The sequence below is a fragment of the Trichoderma reesei genome (genome assembly GCF_000167675.1).
Source record: "Trichoderma reesei QM6a unplaced genomic scaffold TRIREscaffold_6, whole genome shotgun sequence".
Lineage (NCBI taxonomy): Eukaryota > Fungi > Ascomycota > Sordariomycetes > Hypocreales > Hypocreaceae > Trichoderma > Trichoderma reesei.
In genome coordinates this window covers 1,261,124-1,286,200 of record NW_006711153.1, presented here as the reverse complement: position 1 = coordinate 1,286,200, position 25,077 = coordinate 1,261,124, and the positions used below count along the sequence as shown (strand labels likewise).

Sequence of the window (25,077 nt, the reverse complement as noted above, 5' to 3'; positions counted from 1 at the left end):
CCATGTCCAAGAAATCAAGGTTCATGCTTGCGAGGCTTGATGCCGGAGAGGGTGAGTCTGAAGGAGCGGGATATAGCGAGGGCTCTGAGTCTGTAGGCGAGAGACTGCGTCCACGTTCACCGGGGGGTCTGGCTCTATCTTGTATATCGAGAAATAGCCGGCGATAGTATTGGTAACGAGGGCCTTCAGGAAAAAAGTCGAAGTAGTAGTCTTGGGGTAGAAAGTCGAGATTCAGGGACATGTAGAGAGATTGAGGAGAGAGCCCGAGACGATTTTGTGGGGGACGTTGAGTGACTGTTAGTCACTCTAACAACACAGCAACACCGGATGAAGGCGTTGTCGTTGTAGTCGTTGAAGAGAGAGAGAGAGACAGGGACAGGGACCAGATACCAGAGACCAGACCGGACCAGGGACCAGACCGGGTCACGGCGCGTGGTTGTTGGTTGTTCCTTGGCTATGCGACTTCCTGACGAGACCCCGTTACAAGATGGGGCTTGATATATAGAAACCCGCGTGTCGAGAGTGACCGCAGGATACCCAAGGTGATATGCAGGCTGCAGCAATCGACTGGGCCGGGAGAAGAGGGGAGTTTGGACGTAAGCAAAGCCGGTTGATGCGCGCACAAAGCAGGCAGGGTGAGCAGCAGCGAGGCGAGGAGCGATGCAGAGCAACAGAAGACCCGGAGGTGGCAGCAGAACCTGGTGCTTTCGGACTGAGACTGTAAGGACGAGGTGACCGAGAGTGCGAGAGTGAGAGGGTGAGAGAAGACGGGGATTTGTATATTGCTGCTGTTCAACCCCAGATGCCGGCTGGGCCTGGCCGCATGGAGCGCCGTATGCAGTGCGAAGAGGAGACGCAGCTCACGGTGCTTTCCTGGGCTGTGATTCGCAGAGCCTTTGCCTCGACTCGCTTCTTCCTTTGTCTTTTCTTTTTCTGCTTGTCTTAATAAGGCCGGAATCACAGGCGGCGTACGGCTGGGCTAAAGGCACGGATAGTGGCGGGCGCGCGTCATGGCGGGTGTGAGAGAGGATGTGTGTGAGATTTGGTTGCAGGGGGGGAAGAATTTGGGCTCTGAGACGCGGGCAAGGAGCAGGTATACGATACTTTGAAAGGGGGGTGTTGTCTGCTGACTAAGACAGAGGAGACTATCGCGTTTGGAAGAAGAGGGTTTGAGATGTCGTCCATATGTTACAGATACTATACTGATGGACTGTAGCCGGAACCCTCTATTCCTATATCTCAGAGTCTATACTATACAGCCCTTGATCCCCCTTGATCTGGCTCTGCTGTTCTAGACGGAAAACAAGGGGAAGAAAAGCAAGTAAACATCGTGCCAATGCTTTCGATGAGCTGAACAGGTACATACATACAGACAGCGGCCAGCCAATTAGACAGCGCGGGGCATGCCCGGAATGTCCCCCGTCTCTGGCAACTGGTGGTGTCGTGACTTTGTACCATGTACTTGCTACAACTGCTTCACTTGCCACACGCTTCTCGCCCAAATTCAACGCCAAGGGAAAACAACAAACAGGCAGCATCTACTAAAGACTCTCAGCTGTAGGTCTTCATCCAGCCAACTGTGATATCTGCTTCCATCACCTTACACAATCTCTGTGAAGACTCTGTTCCTCAATTGCATTTGTCCTAAACGCTGTGTTGATTGACCAACTCTCCTTGTTTAGAACGTCGACCCTCGATCCGTACCTACACGGTAAGATATGGCATCCAGTGATCCAGTGCCTCACACCGGCTGCATCAGCCAAGCCACCCCAGAGAATGAGAAAAGAGCAGAGAGACACTGGCAGCCACGACGAATCCGTCCGCCGGCATCATGCAGAATGAGGTGCCCTGCTTCGATTTCTCCTCACGTTACAACCTTTTACTATTTCTGGTATACATGGCAATCGCTCTATACCTTACCTACTATACTCGTACACACTTGTACGCTCCCTTTCACAGACCTAAAGATGACCACCCCCTCCCTTTTGCCTAGTACTCTATAAGGTAAGGTATAAGGTACGCAGATGCTGTGCGTAACTCGCACACCCACCAAGGCACCCGAGGGGGACCGGTGAGAAGCGCACATGCAGCCGGGAGACGATGGCGCAGAGCCTTGTCTTGTGTCCAGGCGCCAGCCCAGACGAGCAGAACTGGTAATTCGTAAGAAATGCAGAGCATCTTTGTACCTATCCACGCTCGTATGCCTATTCACTACCTACTACCTAGTATCAGTACTCGAGCGGTGCATGTCAAGCTGTGTATCGGTGACCTAACGTGTTGGCAGACACGTGTCTCAACTAAGGTATCGTATCGTTGACTCAAGCTTAGGTTTTGCAACCGTTTGCGTATACTACCATCACCAGGCTTGACGAACCTAGGTAGGTAGGCACGGAGTACGGTGATGCAATGGTACCCAGCCCTCCGCATACTGTATTACTTCTGCAGTCTCAGATGGTTCGTATGCCGGGGTCCATACGTTGTCACTTTTTCGAACTCCGACTGGACGAGACCAGAAGCAAAAGTGTCATCGACCTACAACTTCTAGCACAGCACGGAAAACCTACTAGTAGGTACCTAAGGCTCAACATCTTACCTCCAACTGCCCGTGGATGGCGACGTGGTCCCTGCAAGTACTCGTACCGTCACCAACTGCAAATCCCAAGGACGAGTCCAAGCCAAGTAGACCGGGGAGGAAACGCAAAAGCATGGCTTCCACGCGCTGCTGCTGCCCGAAACCCCTCCCTTTCGCATCCCCTTTTTTGCCTCCATGACGCCCTCCCGCGCTTCTCGCACCCAGTCGTGATTGGGCTGGGCCTCTGCGGCCTGCAGCAGAGGCGAATGGGTTGCATGGCGGGCTGCATGCGGATAGACAACAAAAAGTGATATGATACTACCTAGTACTACCTACAAGTAATACATACACCCGAATGCCTGTACTAGTAGGTATGTAATGATGCTTCTGACACTGGCTGGCTGATCTGATCGTCTTCCCCCCAGGAGGTACCACCTGTTCAATCTAATAGGAAAATGGAACAAATGGAATGCAAGCGCGCCAGATGTCCACACCGGTCACAGGCTGCATTGGACTAGGCCGCCAAAGAGGGTCAACATGTCGGCGCGAGGGCCAGCAAAGCGCCCGTGGCAAGAGAACAGGAGAAGCGGCCCGCATGGAGTCGCGGCGGCTGCGGACAGGAACAGGCTTCGACTTCTCGGAAAGCTGGTTAGTTGCCCGGCTCTCTGCCTTATCTGGCCTCTGAGTGACACTCAGGTAAGGTATGCATGTACACACCCGTACGTGGACGCACATACTACCTGGTACTGTCTGTACACACGCACACACGTCGGCTTCTGTGCCTTATGCCCGTATGCGAAGCCCGGCTGCATGGTGGAGTGGTAGAAGCGCGGTTTCGAGACCTGAAATAGTTGCGCGAACGGCACAGGAGAGCGAAGAGAGGCATTTGACTAAAAGTCTACTCACATGTGCGAGAGCTACTGGATGCTACCGCAATGGCTTTTGGTAGTGTTAAAAATCTAGCAGACATTATGGCAGTCATGGAAGAATCAGGCTTCTCCAGACGCTTCTCTAGATCTAACTTGAGGAACAAAAAGAAATTGAGAGATCAATACCGATCCTTGTAGTCATTATTACCAGAGGAGAAGCCAGCACTTAGTATCAGAGCATCCTACTCATGTAGTAGCAATGTCTCGCACGATACAAGTGATCCATGGCTTTTCTTCTCTCTTTTCCCAGTCTGTGTATCCTCTCTGTATCCTCTCTGTAACCTTCTATGCGTATCTTGTTCTTCGTACATCCCTTCCGATCGGCTCAATGTCAGTCAAGACCAGGCGATTGGGACCTCGTTTCATAGTTCTCGTAACCGCTGCTAAATAGCAAATAAGTTGGATTCCTGCATCATGGCTTCTCCGTTCCCACTGCCGCTCAAGCTGACGTGCCCAGGCTCTGGATATATCGGCCACGCTCGACGTTGGCATATGCATAAGGCCTCGACTCGGGCGGGAACGTGCCGTCAGCAGCCCACAGGTCGATGAGGTACTGCATGGGCTCCAGCTCGGCGGGCTGCAGCATATCCAGCGTCGTGGCTGTCAGGATGAAGTGGCTGAAGCAGCTGTTGAGCTGCTTCTCCAGGTTGAGGTGGTAAAAGGGCTCGACGAAGTGGTCCCAGTACAGGTGGGCGTAGACGCGGAAGATCTGGCGGAAGATGAGCTGACAGGTGCTCCCGAGCTGCTTGGGGAATCCGCTTCGGGCCCCGAGCCAGTCCTCGCCGCCCTGCTGCTGCTGGAGCGCGTTGCTCGTGTACTCGGGATGCAGGGCAAAGCCCACCGTGTCAGGGTCGGTAGGGAACAGCGCGGGATCGTCAATCTTTCCGGACATCCACCGCTGCATCAGCGTCATGTACTCATACGCTGGCAGCTCCACCGGCTCGTGATTCCTGTTGAGCCAGGTGTACGAGTGGTTCCTATCGCACAGCAGGCGCACGCGTGCATTAGGTTAGCCCAACACGCGCTTCCACAAACTCACCGAGGCAGAACAGAGGTGGTGGTATACAAGGAACAAGGTGGCACATGGAGAAATGGGCAACGGGCAGTGGCCAGGGGGGGGAGAGGGGAGACTTACTTGCCCGCAGACATCTTGGGGCATGTATTCGGGTTGCATATGCTGCTGCCATCCTCTTCCTTTTCGTGAATGACCCGGACAAAGTTCCAGAGATTGCGGTAGTGCTCGACAACTGTATGCCATATCAACGTCAGCAGAAGGCCTCGGCTTCTCTCATATGCTTCCTCCTGTTCGACCATGATCGGTTGTTGTTTCTCCTCCCCTCCCTACGGTCTCTCAATCTCTTCCGTTCTCTCGATTAACTCACCCTGGTGTGCCACCCACTCTCCAGGATCAACCGTCTTTGGCCGAGCACTCAGCGTCATAAAGTTCCCCTTGACAATGTGTTTGGCACATGCTGTGTTGAGCCATAGCGGCAGCGGCCGTGGGATGTCGAGGACCGTAGGAACGACGTCTATTGACTGGCCATGCGACCGCGACTCGGGCAACGACACTCTGGGCACGGGACTCGACGTCGACGGATAGCGATCCGCAACCGCGGGCCTGTGGAGGGAGGAAGCTGAGGCCGAAGCCGAGACTGAAGCTGGGGCTAGAGAGGAAGCTGGCGATTCAGCGGTCGGTGTGGTTGGGCTCTTGACAGGAGTCCCTGCCTTGGCAGAGGTCCCCCGAATCTGGGCTTTTCTGGTGTCGCAAACAAGAGCATCGCGTTAGCAAACTTGCGGCTGAGGGAGGCTCTGGAGCAGGGTAACGCGTGGCAGGACAGGCCCAAGGCGGGAAGCAGCACACAAAGAGCCACAAGGAAACGTAAACACCCCCCAAAATCAAGAAACATTGGCAATCGGCCAGGCTTACATTCCAGAGAAGAGGTTGGACATTGCGTGGTAGGACGGCAGCTTTTCCGGAGGAAACAGTGTGAGCTCGTGCTTATGACAAGGGAAAAGAGACGATAGGCTGCCTCTCCCCTGAACACAACGCGACGCTAGGCTGCGCGAGGCCTAGAGCAGGGGAATTAGATAAGCATAAGGTAGGCTGCAGAAAAAGGGGGGGCGGCGGCGGGAACAGTCTCCCACAGTTGGTTGCTTAGGTAGCAAGACGGACGACTGTTGGCTTCAAGCTTCATCAAGTCTGCAGCGGCTATTACCTACTTTGTTCATCTGTTGTTTATCCGCTCAGTGTTGCTTTCTGATAACAATCTAATTCAGTTTGATCCCAAGTCAAATTTTACATTCAACCACAGAGAAGATCGATAGCTTCTCAGCAGCTTGAGATGCAGCCAGCCTGCCATAACTGATCATATTCCAGTTGCTGCTGCTCAGGTCCCTTGTACAGAAGTAGCTCACGTGTATCTGATGGCCGAGTACAGGTCATGACACCCTGCAGAGGCACGAGAAAGCACTCCCACAACTTTGGAGGGTTTCACAGCATCACAGCGTTACAGCATCATCAAGGCTCGGAGCCACCCTCCAACGAATCATCGTGGATCGGCCCCCTCCCTTTCCTGCATCATGCTAATACAGTTTTCTATCCTGTTCTGCCTAGCTTCTGCTCATATACAACTTGTAGGCAGTGTGTATCGAGTCTGAGCCTTCCGTATCATCAGATCTGCGCCATGTACGAGCACACCAATAACAGCCCTCCGATCGTGAGAAGCAAGGCTGCCACCCTCCATCGAGATCTACCGCAACCCATCCGCAAGACGGCCCCCAGACTCATATTTCGTAATAGGTAGCTTGAGAGTGTGGCCATCTCATCGATTCTCGGGGGGAAAAAAACAGAACAAGCAACAATGTGGGGGAGGATGCGGGGGAAAAGGCCGCTCCTCCCCCTACAGAGCGGGAGGCTACCACTTGTTTGCTCGTGCGTTTGCGACTTGCAATACGACATGAGCAGGGAATTCAGAGGGCAGACTGACAAGAGTAGAGCCAGACACACAGACACACCACTCGCACTTTGGAATACTAAATCCCAATGATAACCTGGTACCTGGGGCGCTGGATGCAACCATTTCGGGCATTGTCAAGAGGGGGCCCGGGATCTTGGTCGGCTGAGATTGCGGTCCGGCTCGAGACTGGTCGAGACACACGTACGAGTACGTCCGCTTCACAATTGGGGTAGCCAGCGGAACCTGTGCCGCAATGATAGTGATCTCTCCCTTTTTGACGGCGCATCCCGACGTCTTTCGGGCGCATGTCTCATCTCGTCACGACCAGCCAGCAGGCAAGGGCAACGGTTCGATCAACGACATCAGCTACCGGCAGAAGTGCTTGACGTCTACAAAATAGGAGTGGGTGAGGCCTGTATATTGCGGATGCGAGTCTCAGTTGACTCCAAAGCTCAGAGCCCTTCCGAGCAAGCGATATAACGTCAAAACATAGACATCGGATACTGCTCGTCATACTATGCCGAAGGAGTGGCTCTCCAGATGCTGATTCAAAGCCCCTTGGTCATATGTCTCACCTGTTCCGAGAAGGTTTCAGTCAGTCCATCAAGCAATGGGCCTGCGCTTCCTAGACTTCCGGAATATTTCGACCCCAAACCACCACGACAACTCACACTCATCGAGACAAACCGCTGTCTCTCCCAAGCCTTTGCGAGGCGTCCGAAGATTTTCGGGCGGCGTATCCCTAACACACCGAGGCTGAGACCTGACGTGCCGCGTCCAGAGGGTGTAAGCTTTTAGATACAATCCAAAATGTCCGAAAATCTTCGGGCGGCATGTGTCTGCTTCGAGGGCATCTTATGATTAAAGCAAGTTTGTGACCTCCTGTCTTGAACCCCCCTTCCCAATGATCGTCAGAATCTCCAGATTGAAGCTCGCCAAACCACCAGTGACCATGTCCGCTCTTTGATCAACATTGAAGTAGGACTACCAGTGATAGAGCAGATGTCTGAAAGGCCGAAACAGCAAGTCTCAAGGTATTCAACCCCTGCTGGCTCTACTCAAGGCACCGTCTGAGGCTGCCATCAACGCGTACAAATTCAGTGTCCAATGCAACGTCCGACGTCCCATGTCTCTCAACGTCTTCCAACCAAGTCGGTCCATAGCCCTTCCAACAATGGCTGTACCATATGAAAGAATCAGCTGGCATCTTATGCCAAGTGAGGCCATGGACACATTCAGGAGCTTCTGTTTGTTTGCCACATGCACCATGACGACGCAGTTATTAGCAGCCAAAACAATGTACAATGTGATGCTTCGATAACTTCAGAGAACTGTGGAGCCATTTTTACCAAGCAGCATAATCAAACACTCAAACACTCATCAACTGAAAGCCGTGATGTTATAGCAAGTTGACAATTTGCAACCGATTGCTGGACCTCCTCACGCAAGTACTGCTTCTTTATACGTTGTGACAATACAGCTATTGAGGATATCCGAATGTTCACAACGACTGCCATAACTATCTCAAAAGATGCTCCGGTCATGGAGACGTCATAGAGGGACGAGGTCTGCCCAAGCCCTACGACGCCTCGACCGACGCAATGGTGCAGGCGCATGTATCAGTTGATAAGTGTCGCCTGGTCTCCGACTTTAAACGGCATTACAAAATATGCCATCGGTTTGAGATGGCGAGGATGGAGCCTGGATTTTGATCTATGCAGCTGATGTCTAGAGGGTGTCCTGTCTCTTCGGTCCCTTTCTCTCTTGCGCGACTAGGCGGCTGTAACAGCATTTCGGAACATTAACCAACCAGAGGGATTGTTGTGCTTGGTGGTTATGAGTCTGCTCTCTGAGGTATGACCATGTTAAGAGCCCCTCAACTTGGGATATGAGCAAAGGTTATCGAGTCACATTGGAGACATTCTCAGTAGCGTGCTTGTCGCCCACCAGAGGAGTTTAGACAATAGGGTAGGGGCAAGTGTATGACCCCCCGAAGAAGAATGAGCGTAAGGAGATGGCTTTTGCCTCGAATATTCGCAAGCCTCTTGTTTTCCTTGACCATCTGGTGGAATATGCCCTCAATAAAGCTGTATATTCCCCCATGTAGCAGCTGTAGAACATAGGTAGTCAGAGTGGTCCGTTGACTGGCTTGCCCTGTTGTGCTTGGCCGCGCAACAGCATCTAATATTTCGCGAAGCCTCATCGTCCTCATCAAATCAGACACTTCTACGTGAGGTGCCACAGCATATATGGCATCCAGGCATTCACATTGTATTCCCTCAACCTGGGTCACTGGACAGGGGCATGATATACCTCAGAGCAGCCGCCCCGATCTCAATGCAAAGGATCCCATGCGTACAGAGGTTGCACTACCCTGCAGGCGACCTGCCCTATCGCTCTATAACTGACTTACTCCCGTATTGCATGTTGAACTCTTGACAATATCGAGCTGTAAGAAGCTGGCATGTTCACCAGCATTGATCTGACGAGTGTTCCTGTCGAAAAAGTGTCAACGCGCCCTGGAAGGCAGCCTTCAAGAGCAGACGTTGTGCGCTGTCAATCGTGTTTGAGCTTGACGAGCGGAAGAAGCAAATGAACCGACCAGCCAAACTATCGAACATCCACCACCTGGTCTATAAAGGACAGTTTGGCTGGCGAACCAACAGCATGCTGTTCAGATGACCTCTGGAACGTCTTTCTTGCGAGAACACCACAGGGACAGGGTCGAAACAAGGAAACGCCATCTTCACTTCGTCCAGTACAAAGCAGTTCTTCTCGGATGGGCACCATCCCGCGCTCTCGAGAGCCTCGAAAGCAGTGCATCTTGGATAAGAACGCGCTAACAACACCGTGGGGAATCACTGGGGCATCTCTTGACACTGAAATTGAAACTTCAACCGCCGAAACTCGACAGTATCCATGTTGTCCCCCTGAAACTTGGAATGGGGATCAAGAGGGCTGAACGCTTCGTCTTGCCAAAGCGGCGGTAGGTCAATGAATAGAATCGGGTTGGGGCTGCTACTAAAACTGAGAACTGACTCTGACAGGAAGTCGTGCAGCTTGTTCTCCCGCCTTGCTCTGGGTTGGTGGCCAGAGGCACAAGGCAGCCAGCAAACGATCGCACCACGGAGTACAGCTTCAAAAAAGGCCCCCATGCTTCGCATTGACGGGTGGCATCTGTTCTGTGAATCCTCCAGCATCAAGTGGCCTTGATCATCAAAACTGGCAAGATCCTCGAGCATCATCAACCCGGCCCTCCAGCTGGCGAGCCACTCTGACCCCAGGACGTCGGGCACCAACCAAGACGCCTACAATTCCGCTCTTGGAAAGTTTGTGTGACACATCCCCGGACAAACATTCTATGGAGCCTCAGGGAGCTTGTTCCGTCTAGTTTGCGCCTGGCGAATAGACCCTCGGATCGTGTATCCCGACGAACAGTTGGCGCAAGCGCGCGTACGCCGACTCTTGTGGTGATGTACTCCGGGACGGACGTTGTAATGACCCTGGAACTAAGCCAGCATTCGTTAATAACGGTTAACGACAAGACGTATCTTCGAAATGAAAGCTCCAGATACGTACAGGATGGTAGCATCAATGCCTACCTTGAGCATCGACTTTCGTGAACCAGAGAGCAGCTGCGTAGAGATACTGTGGAAGATGATCTGCTCAACCATGCCATTGCTGGCAAGAGCCAACGACAAGTATTCGTCCAACAGGTTGGCAGCCCTGAGGCATCTGCCGAGGATCCTTGGACAATAGGCCTGAGGAGCGCCTGCATGGTTGTGCTATTGCCAAGCCGTGCTGTGCTCAGCCTTGCCATGTTCAGCTTTCAAAGCTGGAAGGCAACCTCGGGCGTTCACCGGGACATCTGTCGAGCCTTCTGCTGCAGCTTCTCGCTTGGCCAAATCGGATTTGACCTCTCCATCTCCTTGAGCGACTGAGAGACGAGGCAGACATGTCGCTTCAACAGACAGCCGTACTTCGACTCGAGCGTAATTCTTGGTTCCTTTCTCGGCAGCGAATGGTAAGGAGGATGAGTGCATTCTAACGTGCCGGCTGTCCAGTTCTCCAAAGGCATTGAATCTCCCAGTGACAATTGGTGGAAACGGCGTCCACAGGATCATAAGCGCCACGGAAGCTCCCAAAGCTGTAGAAAATCAACAAGATTAGACCCCTGTTGGCGTGATGCAAGTGTTTCGTCAAAGATCTGGGCTGGGATGCGGACGCCTGGAGCGTTTCAAAGCAGCAACAGAGCTGTTACAGAAGGCCGCCTAGCCTGGAGAACTCCGAATGCTGTGAGAAAGCACTGTTTCTACCATCACGGACGCATCGTGCCAATGTAGAATTGCAATTTTGCGGGCGAGTCCTCTATCTCTCCAATGTCATGGCTCATTTACAGAATGTCGCTTGGTGATAGGGGTATGTCGGGCTGTTCGGTGGATGTCAACCACAGGAGGCGCAACGGACTTCTCCGTCCCATGGCTGACAATCACTCGAGCATCACCATCACACGCTTGCACATGTAAGCAAAACAGCTTCACATTATCCATCTCAACAGGTAGTTTTAGCTCCTAGAAACTAATCCAGAGCTTGGTTGAGTTGGGCTAGTACCGAGTGCAAAATAGACGGGGATCGTCTTGCTTGAGCGGCACTACTTATAACAACTAGAAGAGAATGCCCTCCAAGCAGCATCTACAAGAACAAATGGGCGTAGGGAACAAAGTGCAAGCCTTCTAGAGCCTTTCCACTGCAAGGAAAGATGCACAGCTCCAGCTGAATTCTCGTCATCGCCATGTCCAGCCGCCTTGGCAATCTCGACTTGCGGGCCCTTGCCTCGCAATCGATGCATTTCGGGTCAGGCGACTTTTCTTTTGGCCTTGGGACTTGACTCGACCTTTTTCTGGCCGTGAGCAGGGTACGTACCGTGCCTGGGGTGCCCCCCCATTAATGGGGTGCCGGTTCTCTTTTCTCTCCTCTTCCTCGCTTTCTCCCCCCCCACCAACAGCCACACTCGCATGCAACTTCGTTCTTTCGTCGCCAACTTGGTTCGAGGTAAGCAGCATCGTTCTTCATCACCAAGGCCACATCGTCTTCTTCTTTCAGCCTCTTCGGGCAGCTTGTTCGATCTGCCAAATCAAACCAGGTCCGCCAGCCTGAGCCAGACGGTAAGCCAGTCTCCTCCTCTACCGACCCAAACTCCATTGCCCTGTTCCCATTCTCTCCTTTCAAGAATCACACACACTCTCACGCGCCACACACCCACCCACACGCTCTCACGAGCGATGGCTTGAAGCCGTTGCTTGCGAAATAAGGAGGCTTTGTTTCTTTTTCTGCTTCTTTTGTTCCTCATCTTCCTGCCCGGCTCTTCCCCCCTCTTGATTTGTCCCGCCTTGTCCCGCCATCCGCCTTTCGTCAGGTTTCACAGCGCCTCGCGAGCTCTTTCGCATTGCCTGCTGGTGCGGCCATCTGATTTGTCCTTGTCCCCCCCTCGAATTCCCTTGCAGACGAAACGCGTTCGCACGTCCAGAGCCTATCGCTCGCCGTCTCCCCCTCGGTTCCGTCTCCACTAGCTCCAGTGGCGCTAGGTGAGATACCAGAATCAAACAGGGTACGAGGACGTGTTGAACCAGTCCCCAGGCGGCCTTCCCGTTCGTTCCCATCCCTCTCCTAGCCTCTCCTGGCCTCTCCCAGCAGCTCGCAACAGCGGACTAGGTCGGATCCAAGTTAGCAGCAGTGTGTGCGTTTCTGTGCCTTCCCGCTGCCTCTGCCACTTGCTTGCTGCTAAGGTGCCTGATATCGCCCTCGACCTTTGCCCGGGTCTCTGCAGCTTCAACCTCCTGCGGCTGAGCCCCGTTCTCGCTGTGTCAACCTGCTTCTGACGTTTGATGCAGCCTTGAAACCCTCTCCTCCAGACCGAGACGCCGCCATTATTCCATCTCCGATTCCCGATACCCATTTCCCAGCCCTCCAGTCTCGCGTCTTCCTCTCATCAACCCCATTCTTTGTCTTTTTGCCTGTACCCCCTTTCGCCGATCCCAGAGCCCTTGATCCTATTTCTACATACACTGCGCAAAGCCCAGCCCCTCGCCCAATCCGCCCTCCACCGACTCGTCGTCTCGATCCTAATCAACCCCTCGCACCGCATCATCAACATCATAATCACATCGTCCGAGGCCGAAACTGAACGATTAGAAGCAATAGACCGTCATCAAGCCAGAGCCGAAAAGGAAAACTTGGGACGAAATGGCGCAAGCTGGAGTGCAATCGCTGAAGGTAATATCATTCATCTGCTCCTCTCTTCCACTTGGGGGGTTTTTTTTTTCTTCTTCTTCTCTTTTTCTTGGGCCACTTACTGACGCCTCCTGTCTCCTTTAGTGTGTCGTGACCGGTGACGGTGCCGTCGGCAAGGTATGTCGCAACCATTTCTCCCCTCCCCTTCTTCTAGTTCTTGGTCGACTAACGCATGATTTTGCGCAGACCTGTCTTCTCATCTCGTACACGACCAATGCTTTCCCCGGAGAGTACATCCCGACCGTGTTAGTTTCGCCTCCCGATATGACACAACCAACTCTGGCTCGCGAATATTGATTGTTGACTTTGGGTCCTCCCGCCACAGGTTTGACAACTACTCTGCTAGCGTCATTGTTGATGGCAAGCCGATCAGCCTGGGTCTTTGGGACACTGCAGGCCAGGAGGATTATGATAGACTCCGGCCCTTGTCCTACCCCCAGACCGACGTGTTCCTCATCTGTTTCTCCGTCGTGAGCCCGCCTTCTTACGATAACGTTGCCGCAAAGGTATGATATGCCGTCCCTCCCCGTTCTGCTTCTTTGTTGAGCGACAAGAGCTGTACATCTGACGATACCCCAGTGGCTCCCCGAGATCACCCACCACTCGTCTGGAACTCCCATCATCCTCGTCGGTACCAAGATCGATCTTCGCGATGACCCGGCTACCCGAGCCGCCCTGACCAAGCAACACATGGAGCCGGTCAAGTACGAGAACGTGCTCAACTACGTCAAGGAGGTCAACAAGACCAACAAAATCATCTACAAATACATTGAGTGTTCCGCCCTGACTCAGCGCAACCTCAAGAGTGTCTTTGACGAGGCTATTCGGTAAGCAAACGCCTCCAGCCCGCGCTGTTGCGGCTTTCAGTCTCGATTGATTCCTGCCTGCTCTCTGCCTGCCTCTGCCCCCCTTTGCACAGCTAACAGTTCTGTCTTTGATCAGTGCGGTTCTCAACCCCACCCCTCAGGCTTCCAAGGCCAAAAAGTCCAAGTGCTCGATCCTGTAAAGGAGATTCTGGCCGTGCCATCTCGTTTCCCTATCTGCAGCATTTTGGGCAGCGAAGGCCTCTGCTAGATATTTCCTTCTTCACGGACGACTTACACAATCTCGAGCCCTCGGCGCCGAACGATTATTTTTTTGGGTCACCTTAGAACGGTGTACATTACAGAAACCCCCTTTTGGGACGCATTTCGATGAACTACTAGACCGACCTGGCATTAATGGAGAGCGGAGGACAAAGATGAACGGCGAAAGAGGGTCGGGGCTCTGAAAAAGGAGATTTTCTTTCTTTTTTTCCTTTAATGATTATGGCTGTCCTGTGTCTTGAGATTCCCCCCATTTTCCTGGTACTTGTTGATAGGGATGCAGCAATCCGGAAAATGACATTGTTGAGCAGGACGGCATGGTACCGACGCCATCTCGATGGTCCTAGGAAGCTGGAAGACGAAGAGGTTACTTTACCGCTCCATGGCGTCTGGCAAATTATATAACGAATTCCATTGATCTTGCGTTGTACCTTTTGTTTGCGACACTGCTTGTGAATGACTCGGTTTTGATTCCCTCACGCCTTTACAAATCGTGAAGCACTTTATTTCTCCATTCTGAATGGCCCTTTCACTCAACTTACAATGTCTTGTGGTTCGGCTTGCCCTGACACTGCGATTACCTTCCCAGACGACACATGCAGTCAGGGGGGGCGATAATACAAGGAATCAAAAGGATCGCGTAGGTAGCTTTTTTCAGATCTAGGTCGCTCAGATAGCTGCGGGTGGTAGAATTACACATGGAAGAACCAAGTTCAATCCAATTATTGGGGGTATCTTTCTTCTCCCCTGCATGCTTTGTTGCTCCTGCTAACCCAGCCTCGTCTATGTGTCCGGCTCCAAGGGTGTAGACTATTTCCTTCTTGGCCGATGCCGATTGCTGTTTCTCTATACTAGATAGCCAACGATGGGATTAAAGAAGTACTTGACAGATATGCATGAAAACGAAATAGCAGCAGATGGACCGGCAACGCGAAAAGCAAACGAAAGAGCAAGCGCCGGAGAAGGCGTCTGCGAAAAGCTTCAGGCTGGCCTGACCAACAGGGAAACGACAAGCCAATTCATCCTCATCAAGCTGACGAGACAATATATCAATCAATTTCCAAGGCCAGGCAGACGAGCAAGGCGGCTGGGGTGAATGTCCATCCTGGCCGAGCTGTTGCCGGACTGGTTCTCCTCCTTGGCCGTCTTCTCCTTTTCGATGCGCTTGGCTCGGTTCTCGTCAAGCTTCTTGTTCTTTTCCATGATCTTGTCCTTGCGGCCCTGGCCTTTACCGCCTCCTCCAGCACTGCGGAAGAATAGCAAGTCAATACCACAATTTGTTATACAAGATAGATAGGCGTAGCCTATGAAGAAGCTTGTGGACTTACGTGAGTTCAATGTTAATTTTCCTCGGGGGCGAGATGCCGTCGTCGAACATGGTATGGTGGAACTTATCCAGACACGTCCGCTGGTGCGTCGACGTCGCGAACTCGACAAAGGCGATGCCCCTGCAGGCCTTGGGATCGTCCTTCTTGGTCAGGCACCGCACAGCCACGGGCTTGAGAGAGGCGAAGTGCGCCGTGATGGAGGCCGCGGTGGCGCTGTAGGGCAGGTTGCCGACAAAGACAATGTTGCGGCCAGCCTTTTGCGCCGAGGACGAGTCGAGGTCGATGGCATCTTCGCCTTGTGTGGCGTTCTTGGTGGCGGAGGACTCGTCCTTGTTGTCCTTCTCCTTCTTCTTCGTCTCCTTCTTCTCCTTTTTTCTGTCCTTCTTCTCCTTCTTCTTGTCTTCCTTGTCCTGCTTCTTGGATGCCTTGTCCTCCGACTTTCCGTTGGTCTTGGGCTCAACCTCGGCCTCGGGCTTGGTCACAGCCTCGGCAGCGTTTGCGCTTCCCTCGTCATCGTCGACGTCCATGCCCTCGGGCAGGTTCTGGAGGTTCTTGAGCTCTTCCTTCTTTTCCTTGCGGGACTTGTTGTTGTATTTGCTCTTGTCCTTCTTGGGCTTGTTGGCCTTTCGCTCCTCCTTGTCCTGCTTCTTCTTCTCCTTCTTCTCCTTCTTCTTCTCCTTTCGCTCCTCCTTGTACTTCTTTACCCTCTTCTCTCCCTGGCCGGCTGTCGCGTCTTTGCTCTGATCGGCATCGTCGTCGCTGCGCTTGCGCTTCTTGTTGGTCTGGTCTTGAGGGACATCGGCTGGCCTCGCGTCCTCGGCCGATGCGGCAGCGGCACGTTTGGACTTCATTGTGTGACGTTTTCCCTAAATTGGCTAGGTATAGGAATTCAAAGAAGTCAAAGAGACCAAATAATGAACTGATGTAAAAGATATCGAGAGGTCAGGGTACCTAGAGTCAAAGAGCTGCGCGATGTTTCGTCTGCTTCCAGCTCTGCGCAATTCAGGTGCGATAAGAGAAAAAAAAAATCTCCAATCGCTCTTATCGCGGCTAGATTGCCAACTTTCCCCCTTCTGGTCGGCCATGCTTTTTCTCGCGAAGTACATGTAGTGGGGCATTACGACCGGTACGTACCCGTACGAGACACAGCACAATACCTACCTAGGTAGGTATCTATACGGTAGGCACTGGTAGGTAAAAGTCTGTAATGTCGATTCAGATGCTACAATAATACAGAATTATGGACTCAGCTCGCAAATGGATATGCGCAAAAGACTATCAGCAAAGAGATCCAGGATCAAGCATGGGAGCTTGAATGCGTCAGGGACTTGGTTGTACAACAAGGTACTTGGGACCCGACATCTCTCGACCTTCTCATGCGCTAACGCTTGGTGCGCTTAGGCACCTTTAAAGTGCTACCAGTCCCTGTAATTGGCCGCTAACTCCCGTCGCTCCAGGTTCTGCCCCAGCACTCTTACGGCACGCCGCGTCAACGCCACCCGCTTCCTTATCTGCGACAAGGTCACGGCAATTCATGACGGACTCTGTAATACCTCCTACGTGGTACCTTAGGTAGTTTTGGTCGACAAGCAGCATCTTGCTCACATTAGACACGAAGTACCTCGGCTGTAGCTTGCCATTGAGTGCAATGCACCATATAGACAGACTTTCACTCTATGTATGGCGAATTCCGCGTTTTGAGAGAGAACCTTGAACCTCTCCTACGTGGGTCGTTGCTCGTACTACTTCGAACAACCTCGTCTGTCCTCGCGTTCGGGAATCAAGGCGGCAGCCTCCCGAATTGAATGCACCAACCGGACACGATGCCGTCAGTCTCCTTCTCTGTTTCTTACCTCAATCTCAACTAGCTTGACAACCGACGTAACCACCTGCCGAGGCAAGAGCAAGTCAACTCGGAGAGAAGCCGCGCGCTGGACGGAGCATCACCTGCTTTCTGAGCCAGAGATACACTCCAGTCTTCGTCACTCATTGGCCGAATGCCGAACTCGAGGCCTCCATTTACCCCCATACCCTCTCAATCCTTCAGCTCTGTTCGCTCCTACCATTCGACCGTGCGGGGAAACGGGCGCCTTCTGTCATTGTCTCTTTCTCTGGCGCGGCGCACGGCGGGTTTGCCATGTTGAGCAGGGCAGGCAGGGCAGGAAGGTCAGGAGGGGCATTGGAATCTGAGCAACTGCGGAGGACCTTACCTGCCTAGTAGTACTGTAGTCACCATGTCTTGCCTGCTGTACGGAGTACGGAGTACTGTATTGTACAGCAGCGATGATCGCTCTTACCCCACGTAAAGCTTACCTTTGGCTTTTACCCCGCAAACGACAGGGGCGGCAAAAGCCAATTGAGGGCCTCGAGTTAGCGAATTGGTGGATTCTGGCATTTAGATGCGGCCTAGAATCTCGAGCCTTTGCTCAAGAAGGAGATTCATGGATCGGAGCAAACCGCTGGATTGTGTGGGGTAGCGCCAAAAAGCCGATGACCGTCTTGGAAGCACTTTGGACGAGCCAGCCAACAAAGGACAAGCACACACTGGAGCACATGCGTTGCCCAGATTGACGGTCTTGCCTTGGACATCGTCCGTGATTCCGTCGGATCAAACTGGACGCACTTGACATCCCTTGCTTCGCGTTACGAGTCAGCCAGCCGAGCACTCCATCAGGATCAAAGATTTACCGTTCTTCTTCCTCTTCTTCTTCTTCTTCTGATGATGACGATGATCACGATGGTGATGGCGGCAAATCTGGTCTCCTCCAGCCCTGGAGCTCCAAACTCTGCGATTTGATCGGCCATGCAGTGCAGCCACTGGCGATGCTGCTCCCCATTCATCAATCTGGCCAGGCTCTCGTGGCGCCAGAGAAGAACACCAGCAAGACCAGCAAGCTTGACGCCATTCAGACCAGGTTGCTGTGAGTAATGATACACACCACTTTCCAGATACCGACATCAACTGCCAGGGTTGTGTGTCCCAGTCCATGCTGTGCTAACCCGCCTGGTGGAGCTGGATGATGAACTCATGCACCACCGTGGGCCACCCCGGACTATCGTCAGACCTCCCCCCAGCTGCTAGTCTCCCACCGTTGGCACTCGATGCTACGCAGTCATATCTACAGTACTAGTACTAGCAGCATCACATACAGATACAGTACAGTACACGTACAAGGCAGAGGCCACGATCGAATGACCAGACCGAGTCAGCTCCAGACCATGGGCTCTTTCGATCGGCAGGCTGCTCAAGTAGCACTCGGTCTACTTTATGATCGTTTGTCCCCCCCTCATCTGAGACAAAAGACACTTGCTCCCTCCGATGTAACCCTGCTGTTAACCACACTTCTCTTCCCTCATCCAGCTTCTCTTCTTCCCCAACTTTCTGATCTACCTCGTCACTTCCCTTACCAGACTCTGTAGCTTTCAATCACTCTCCGTTTCTACACTCTGCCTTGCAACGGCACAATGGATGCGAGAAGGCCTGCCTCTGTCTCTGAAAAAGCAGAGGTTGAGAAGATTCAGGATGTGGCAGCAGCACATACCCTGGGGGAGTTGGGACTAGGAACGGGGTCTGATCCTGCCATTGGATCGTTTGTCGACATTGATGAGAAGAAGGTCTTGCGCAAGGTACCTACAAAGTCTCCCTACAAGGCGTAACAGACAAACCCATTTGATAGTTGCATCATCACTAACAGAGGGCTGGCATAGATGGACATCCGATTAATCCCAATGCTGGCGGCTCTCTACCTTCTCTCGTTTCTCGATCGTAAGTCGACCATTCACATCGCCCATACTCGCAAATGGCTGTCCCACTGACAGTAGCAAAGGGGGAAACATTGGCAATGCGAAAATTGAGGGGCTTCAGGAGGACCTCCACATGACGCCGGAGCAGTACAATTGGTGCCTCACCGTCTTCTTCTTCACATATGCGGCATTTGAGGTTCCTAGCAATCTGCTTCTCAAAAAGCTGCGCCCCAGCCGCTGGTTGCCATTGATCATGGTCTGTTGGGGTCTTGTCATGACACTCATGGGCATCGTCCAGAGCTTCCACGGCTTACTTGTGGCCCGCTTGTTCCTGGGAGTGACTGAGGCCGGCTTGTTTCCTGGTGTAGCCGTGAGTCCAGCCCTCAGCTGTCTGCTGGGCACCTCAGGAGACTTCAACTAACGCCATACGCGTAGTACTATCTCACAATGTGGTACTGCCGGCACGAAATCCAGCTTCGACAAGCCCTATTCTTCTCCGCCGCCTCAGTCGCTGGAGCCTTCAGCGGCCTCCTCGCGTTCGGCATCAGCAAAATGGACGGCATCGGAGGCCTTGCGGGCTGGCGCTGGATCTTCATCCTCGAAGGAATCGCAACTGTGCTCGTCGCGGCCCTTGCATTCTTCTGGCTGCATGATTTCCCCGAGACAGCCAAGTTCCTCACCGAGGAGGAACGTGCGTTTGTCGTCCATCGGCTAAAGTACCAAGGTCAAGTCCAGACCTCGGCCGACGGGGAGACTGAGCAAGCTCAGGTTGCACAGGCGGAAGAGTTTGAATGGAAATACGTTCGTCAAGCCTTTACTGACTGGCAAGTCTGGGTCAATCTCTTCGTATACTGGAGTGTAAGTCTCAAAATTTCCCCTCCGTTCCGGCTCTATACATGAGGAAATCATACTTGTTGTCTACAATACTGATATGCAATGCAAACGCGATAGGTCGTCTGTCCCCTCTATGGCATCTCCCTCTTCCTCCCAACAATTATCAAATCTCTCAACTACACATCGAGCACCGCTCAACTAATGACGGTACCTATCTACGTTGTTGCCGCTATTCTTGCCGTTATCAGTGCCTACTTCTCTGATAAAGTCGGGAAGCGAAGCCCATTCATCATTGGCTTCCTACTGATGATGATAGTCGGCTTCTCCATGTAGGTGTTCCGTCTGTACGACTACGCAACAACGCTCGCGCAAGGCCAGCTAACAATTTGATCCAGGTGCATCGCTTCTTCCAACCCCAAGGTCGTCTACGGCGGAATCTTCATCGCCGCGTGTGCCATCTACCCAGCCTTTCCCGGCGTCATCACATGGCTATGCAACAACTTGTCAGGGAGCTACAAGCGCAGCGCCGGAATGGCACTTCAGATTGGTGTTGGCAACCTGGGAGGCGTAAGTTGGCCGTTGGGCCTCCATTCCCACTGTTCTTGACACGAGCGCTCCGCGACTGACTTGGTTACTTTGCTTCCGACAATAGGCCATGGCATCCAACTTCTACCGTCAAGCGGACAGCCCGCGATACATCCTGGGCCACGGCTTGGAGCTGGGCTTCATCTGCATGGGCATCATCGCCAGCCTCGTCTTGATATTCAGCTACTACAGGGTCAACAAGAGGCGAGCCCAGAGGATGGCCGATGGAGAGCTGGCAAATTTCACGACACAGGAGCTGTCAGCCCAGGGAGATCGAGCCATAACCTTCCGTTACATGTTCTAATGTCTCAATGGCAGACGCAAAGCCTTTTGTTCCATCACGTACTGCGAGGGAGAGCTACTGGAGCGAACAAGTATAAACGACATTGTATTACTGCCGTGGCCGACTCAGCCCATGTAGTATATATGCGTCCATGCATCCCAAAATGATAAACTAACACACATGATAATGACCACCCCGCCTCAGTACACATGCAATAAACGACAACATAAAATGATTGCTCCTACAAGTATTTTCCCCATTAAACATTGAACACTCCTCCGTATAGATAAATCAATTCAACAACATTCCGCCAACAAGGATGATGAGAAGCGCAATGGTGAACAGGTGAGGTGTTGTTCTCGAAACGCCATTGACCAGCGCCACGTGGGGAGCCGAAGACTGCTTCACCGCTTCACCAGACTGAACAGGAGTGATGTCCGACGTGGCCGTCGTCGTCGCGATGCCGCTCGGGGTCGGAGAGTCGTTGCTCGCAGACTCGTTGCTGATAGTCGTCGCGGGTGCTGCTGTAGCCAAAGGGATCGTGTCCAAGACGGTCATGAGCAGTGTCTCGGCAATTGTCTCCCCGGAACGAACAACCTTGACCGTGACAGAGCTCAGGGAGTCATGCTGTTGACCATCGGCGACCGGCGAGGCATCTCTCAGGGTATCGGAGGGGAAGATGAGATTGGCCCTTGGTGTGTGCGCTGTGGTCACTGTCTCCTTGCCATCAGACTCGCACGACGCAGTTGGTGATCCATGTTGTCCCGCCACGCTTGTCGTTTGCGACGTCCGATTGCCCTTGGCGGTTGGCCAAAGAGTGACTTCTGAAGGCTCGAGTGTCTTGCTGGGAAGTTGGCCTTCTGCTGTTTTCCCGGCTGCATTGACGGACAGACTGTTGAGCGATCGTATCGTCAAGCCACTTTGCCCGTACGATGGCGCTTGTGCTTCTGAGCTCTGGTTCTCCTGTGGAAGCGGTTGTGCGCTCGGCTCGGGCAGGCTCGTCTCGAAGTCAGAACCCGACGAATATTGCGGAGGTCCGCCGCTTGACGGATCCGATGTGTCATCTGATGACGACGGGACTGGCGATGGGGCTGGTGCAGGAGCTGGTGAAGGAGATTGAGAAGACGGCCGAGGTGCACTTGTGGGTCGTGCAGATTGGGACACCTGGGGACCTGAAACCGGATCAACAGACACGTTCGTGCCGTCTGCTGTCGAACAAGTGCTGGATGGGGCAGCCAACGTTGAGGAAGCAGGTGCCGGAGGAAGGGCTGGAGAGGTCGCTGGGGCTTGAGGCCCCTCGCCTTCACCAACGGAGCCACGGGAGGGATCAGACTGGTTGGGATCCTGAGGATCCAAGCCCCCAGTCGCTGGAGAAGCTGTTGCGCATGGAGATGTTGAAGCAGGAGAAGCTGGAGCGGCTGGAGAAGCTGGAGAAGCTGGAGAAGCTGGAGAAGCTGGAGAAGCTGGAGAAGCTGGAGAAGCTGGAGAAGCTGGAGAAGCTGGAGCGGCTGGGGAAGCCAAGGAAGATGGGGAGGCTGGCAGAGCCGAAGATGGTGATGAGGCTGGAGAAGCCGGGGATGACAAGGCTGGAGAAGTCATGGATGATGAGGCTGGAAACGCAGGATCGCCGCCACCAGGGGATGCCGAGGGCGCAGATGTTGCGGCCGGGTCACGGTTAGTCTCGCCTTCACTTGAAGATGAGGGTGCCTGACCGTCGGCAGGATCCTGAGCGCTTGGTGATGCAGAGTCTGGCTGGCTTGAAGAGGTGGCACTCGGATCAGATGATGCTTGTGTCGCATTGGGAGGAGGAGATGAAGCGTCGTCACCGTCACCGCCATCCCCGTTGTCGTCGTTGCTGTTCCCGCAGTCTCCCTCGCCATTGCCGTTGTCGCCATTGCCGTTGTCGCCATTGCCGTTGCCATTTCCGCCATTGTTTCGCTCACCATCGCTCTCGTCATTGCCACCGCCAATATCGCCTTGGCCATCGCCCTCCCCCTCACTAGGGTCTGAGTTAGGGGCTGGAGACGGTGAAGGAGGAAAAGCAGTCGACAAAGGCGGGTTAGGCAGAGGCAGAGACACGGTGACTAAACCGTCAGATCCGGAGTTGCACTTCAATTCAACCGAGATGTCAAAGGACAAGGTCAAATGCTCAGGGCTTTGTGGTGATGGAACGCTCGGCGTGCTGTACGCAGCGGGCATCGACGGTGCGAGCAGATCCTGAGCCTTGACAAGGTTGGCATGCTGGACCTCGACGGGATACAGCGGTCCAATGGCGGTGCCCAGGTCGGAGCATGCCAGGATGACATGGGCAACGGCCGGGCTGTAGGCATCATGGGGGCATGAGGTGATGAGACATTGGAAGAGAGCCTGCGGAAGCACAAAGTGTCAGTCGAACGCCGAGCAGCCTGATGAGAAGTGAGGGTGACTGACATTTGTCATGAGCTTGTCTCCGCAAATGACTTTGAGATCGAGTGCTCCTTTGTCGTTCCTGATGTTGGAAGCACAGTTGACAGCGCATCCTGTTGACTTTTGATCAGCACTATAAACATGAGAAGAGGAGGGACATGGGGATCTCTCGCAGTCACACTCACGAGGTGCAGGGTCGTTGGCATTGCAGAAGCCGAGAGGAATGCAAGCTGCGAAGAGAGCAACCGAGCGAGGACGCATGTTGGGCTTGCAAGCGAGCGAAAGCAGAGGAGTGCTTGAGCGCAGGGAAATATGGATTGTCGCGATTAACGATAGTCACCAAAAAGGGGATCCAAAAAGAGCGTGAAGAATGAGTTCCAAAAAAGAGCGCGTTGGCGATGTTTGGTGCGAAATGTTGGGAAGATGGAGGAAGAAGAAGAAGAAGAAGAAGAAGAGAAGAGGAGAGAGGAGAAGAATAAATAGGAGAAGGAAAATGGAAGGTCGCTTAATGGAGGAGAAAGTGGAAGGTAAGAACTGGTAAGGACGGCACGAAGAGAAGGAGGTTGGCGGAAGGCATGCAAATAAGGAGCAGGATAGAAGGCGCCAATGGTCACTGAAGGGTTCACAAGCAGGAACAGCATCTGCATTGATTGATTAATGGAGTGAAGGCAAGAGTCTATGGCAACTGTGAGACAGGTCATGAAGGAAGAGAGAGGGAGATTAGAAGAAGATGAAGAAGATGAAGAAGAAGAAAGGGAGGAAGAAGGGGAAGGACACGGTGATGCAAGATGAATGCTGGCTGAGGGGTGCGAGTCGCCAAGCTCTAATTCAGTCTCATCCGTTAATAAAAGAGCAACGCCAGAGGCTTCTTCTCGTCGGCATATCGATCCTTGAACTCCTTCCTCGCAAGGAATCGTGCAAGCGGCATCATTGTGTCCTTCATATCCATGACGCCTCTCTTCTTCTGGTCAATGTGGGAGGCATCGACGACCAGGCGCTGCAGCTTGTCCAGCTTCAATGAACCTGCCATTCAGTGGTCAGAATTGGGTTGCCACGGGAATGATGATGATAGTAGACAGGCCCGAGGCAGTCGCTTACCGTTGTCAATGAGCTCCATCAGACGCGCCGGCGTGCCGACACCGATGCCAATCTTCTTGTTCTGCAGTAGGGCGACTTGCTCCTCGACTTTCATGTGTTTCGCAAACTGGAAACGGACAGATGTGTGTGAGCATGAGAGCTGTAAGATGGGGAGTCAGAGACAGAGTTGGCTTGCAACTTACCAGCTTGGCGACTAGGTTATCTTTTCCTGAGAACTTTCGCAAAGCTCTATAGTTGCAGATGGTAAGTCAGAAATGGTTCGTTGGTCAAAGGAGGTCCGACAAAGGAAGGATGTCGTACCTGGTCAGATCTGCAGCTCTCAAGCCAGCGCCGGCAACGATGATGGTATGAGGCATGCCGTTCTTTTTCTGCGGCCGTGACAAGCTTTCTGGGTGTTCTGAGAACTTTTCGAGAAATTCAGGCAGCTTTTCTAGCGACCTGGTTTCCTGCCAGGAAGTGGTGTCTGTAATGGAAGATGCTGCAACATCAAGGATATCAGATATCAGTCTTCAACAGTCCAGTTGCTGAAGCGATTTAAAGTATGTACACACCTGACAAGGCTAGATCTGAAAGCTCTACAGGACTCAGATCGGTTCCAAATCTCGCCAGTTTCTGCGCGTGATAGTCTGCCAGTAGCTGGCCATCCATCTTGGAGAAGAGAGTGTTGAGGCCCAGCTCGGTATCGAGGCTGTCGTCGTCAACGGCATGCTTTGCCTTTCTCTTCTTGGCCTTTTTCGCCGGTGCCGCATCTTCGGCAGCTCGCTTCTTTGAATTCGACATTTTCTGGTTCAGATGCCCTGCGATTGAGTTGTATCGATGCTCTTGGCAGTGAATGTTGACAAAGGATTCTTTTTCCCTTGAAGCCGATAGTGGAACTTGGTTAAGTGTGAGAATTTTGCGGGAAGCATTGGGTAGCACAGTGTTTTGTGGTGGACAAATATGGACCAGGTTCGGCGGCGCGCTTC

The 25,077-nt window shown here is 53.0% G+C and overlaps 6 protein-coding genes across 6 annotated transcripts; 2 read left to right on the top strand and 4 right to left on the bottom strand.

Annotated features, from left to right (window-relative positions):
• Positions 1-3,940: 3,940 nt before the first annotated feature.
• Positions 3,941-5,007, bottom strand: TRIREDRAFT_59166 (uncharacterized protein; the record flags this gene model as incomplete). The annotated part of the gene is made up of 3 exons (XM_006964137.1): positions 3,941-4,478; positions 4,637-4,748; positions 4,884-5,007. Coding segments are annotated over 3 exons (774 nt in total), but the record flags the coding sequence as incomplete, so codon positions are not given.
• A 7,380-nt stretch (positions 5,008-12,387) lies between these two features.
• On the top strand, positions 12,388-14,197 carry rac1 (ras small GTPase RAC1). Its single transcript, XM_006963997.1, has 6 exons — positions 12,388-12,731; positions 12,834-12,866; positions 12,936-12,994; positions 13,075-13,255; positions 13,329-13,576; positions 13,692-14,197. Exons 1-6 carry the CDS (start codon positions 12,702-12,704, stop codon positions 13,753-13,755), a joined length of 615 nt encoding a protein of 204 aa, XP_006964059.1. The 5' UTR covers positions 12,388-12,701; the 3' UTR covers positions 13,756-14,197.
• Positions 14,198-14,887: 690 nt separating this feature from the next.
• Positions 14,888-16,013, bottom strand: TRIREDRAFT_3394 (uncharacterized protein; the record flags this gene model as incomplete). Its single annotated transcript, XM_006963957.1, has 3 exons — positions 14,888-15,080; positions 15,163-15,572; positions 15,624-16,013. The coding sequence occupies 3 exons, from the start codon at positions 16,011-16,013 to the stop codon at positions 14,888-14,890; spliced, it is 993 nt and encodes a 330-aa protein (XP_006964019.1).
• A 2,614-nt stretch (positions 16,014-18,627) lies between these two features.
• Positions 18,628-20,646, top strand: TRIREDRAFT_76897 (uncharacterized protein; the record flags this gene model as incomplete). Its single annotated transcript, XM_006964291.1, has 7 exons — positions 18,628-18,789; positions 18,871-18,928; positions 18,990-19,276; positions 19,342-19,764; positions 19,858-20,069; positions 20,136-20,307; positions 20,393-20,646. The coding sequence occupies 7 exons, from the start codon at positions 18,628-18,630 to the stop codon at positions 20,627-20,629; spliced, it is 1,551 nt and encodes a 516-aa protein (XP_006964353.1). The 3' UTR covers positions 20,630-20,646.
• Positions 20,647-20,899: 253 nt separating this feature from the next.
• Positions 20,900-23,275, bottom strand: TRIREDRAFT_106138 (uncharacterized protein; the record flags this gene model as incomplete). The annotated part of the gene is made up of 3 exons (XM_006964136.1): positions 20,900-22,975; positions 23,039-23,127; positions 23,200-23,275. 3 exons carry the CDS (start codon positions 23,273-23,275, stop codon positions 20,900-20,902), a joined length of 2,241 nt encoding a protein of 746 aa, XP_006964198.1.
• A 580-nt stretch (positions 23,276-23,855) lies between these two features.
• TRIREDRAFT_59248 (uncharacterized protein) lies at positions 23,856-24,892 on the bottom strand (the record flags this gene model as incomplete). Its single annotated transcript, XM_006964135.1, has 5 exons — positions 23,856-24,037; positions 24,113-24,218; positions 24,295-24,340; positions 24,413-24,619; positions 24,660-24,892. The coding sequence occupies 5 exons, from the start codon at positions 24,890-24,892 to the stop codon at positions 23,856-23,858; spliced, it is 774 nt and encodes a 257-aa protein (XP_006964197.1).
• Between the last annotated feature and the right edge of the window lie 185 nt (positions 24,893-25,077).

What these genes read in the sequence shown, in the direction of transcription:
- rac1 (XM_006963997.1), top strand. Translation starts at nt 12,702, where the DNA reads ATGGCGCAAGCTGGAGTGCAATCGCTGAAG. An exon ending in GTGACGGTGCCGTCGGCAAG is followed by an intron (nt 12,867 to 12,935) that starts GTATGTCGCAAC and finishes GATTTTGCGCAG; the next exon opens with ACCTGTCTTCTCATCTCGTA. An exon ending in GGAGAGTACATCCCGACCGT is followed by an intron (nt 12,995 to 13,074) that starts GTTAGTTTCGCC and finishes CTCCCGCCACAG; the next exon opens with GTTTGACAACTACTCTGCTA.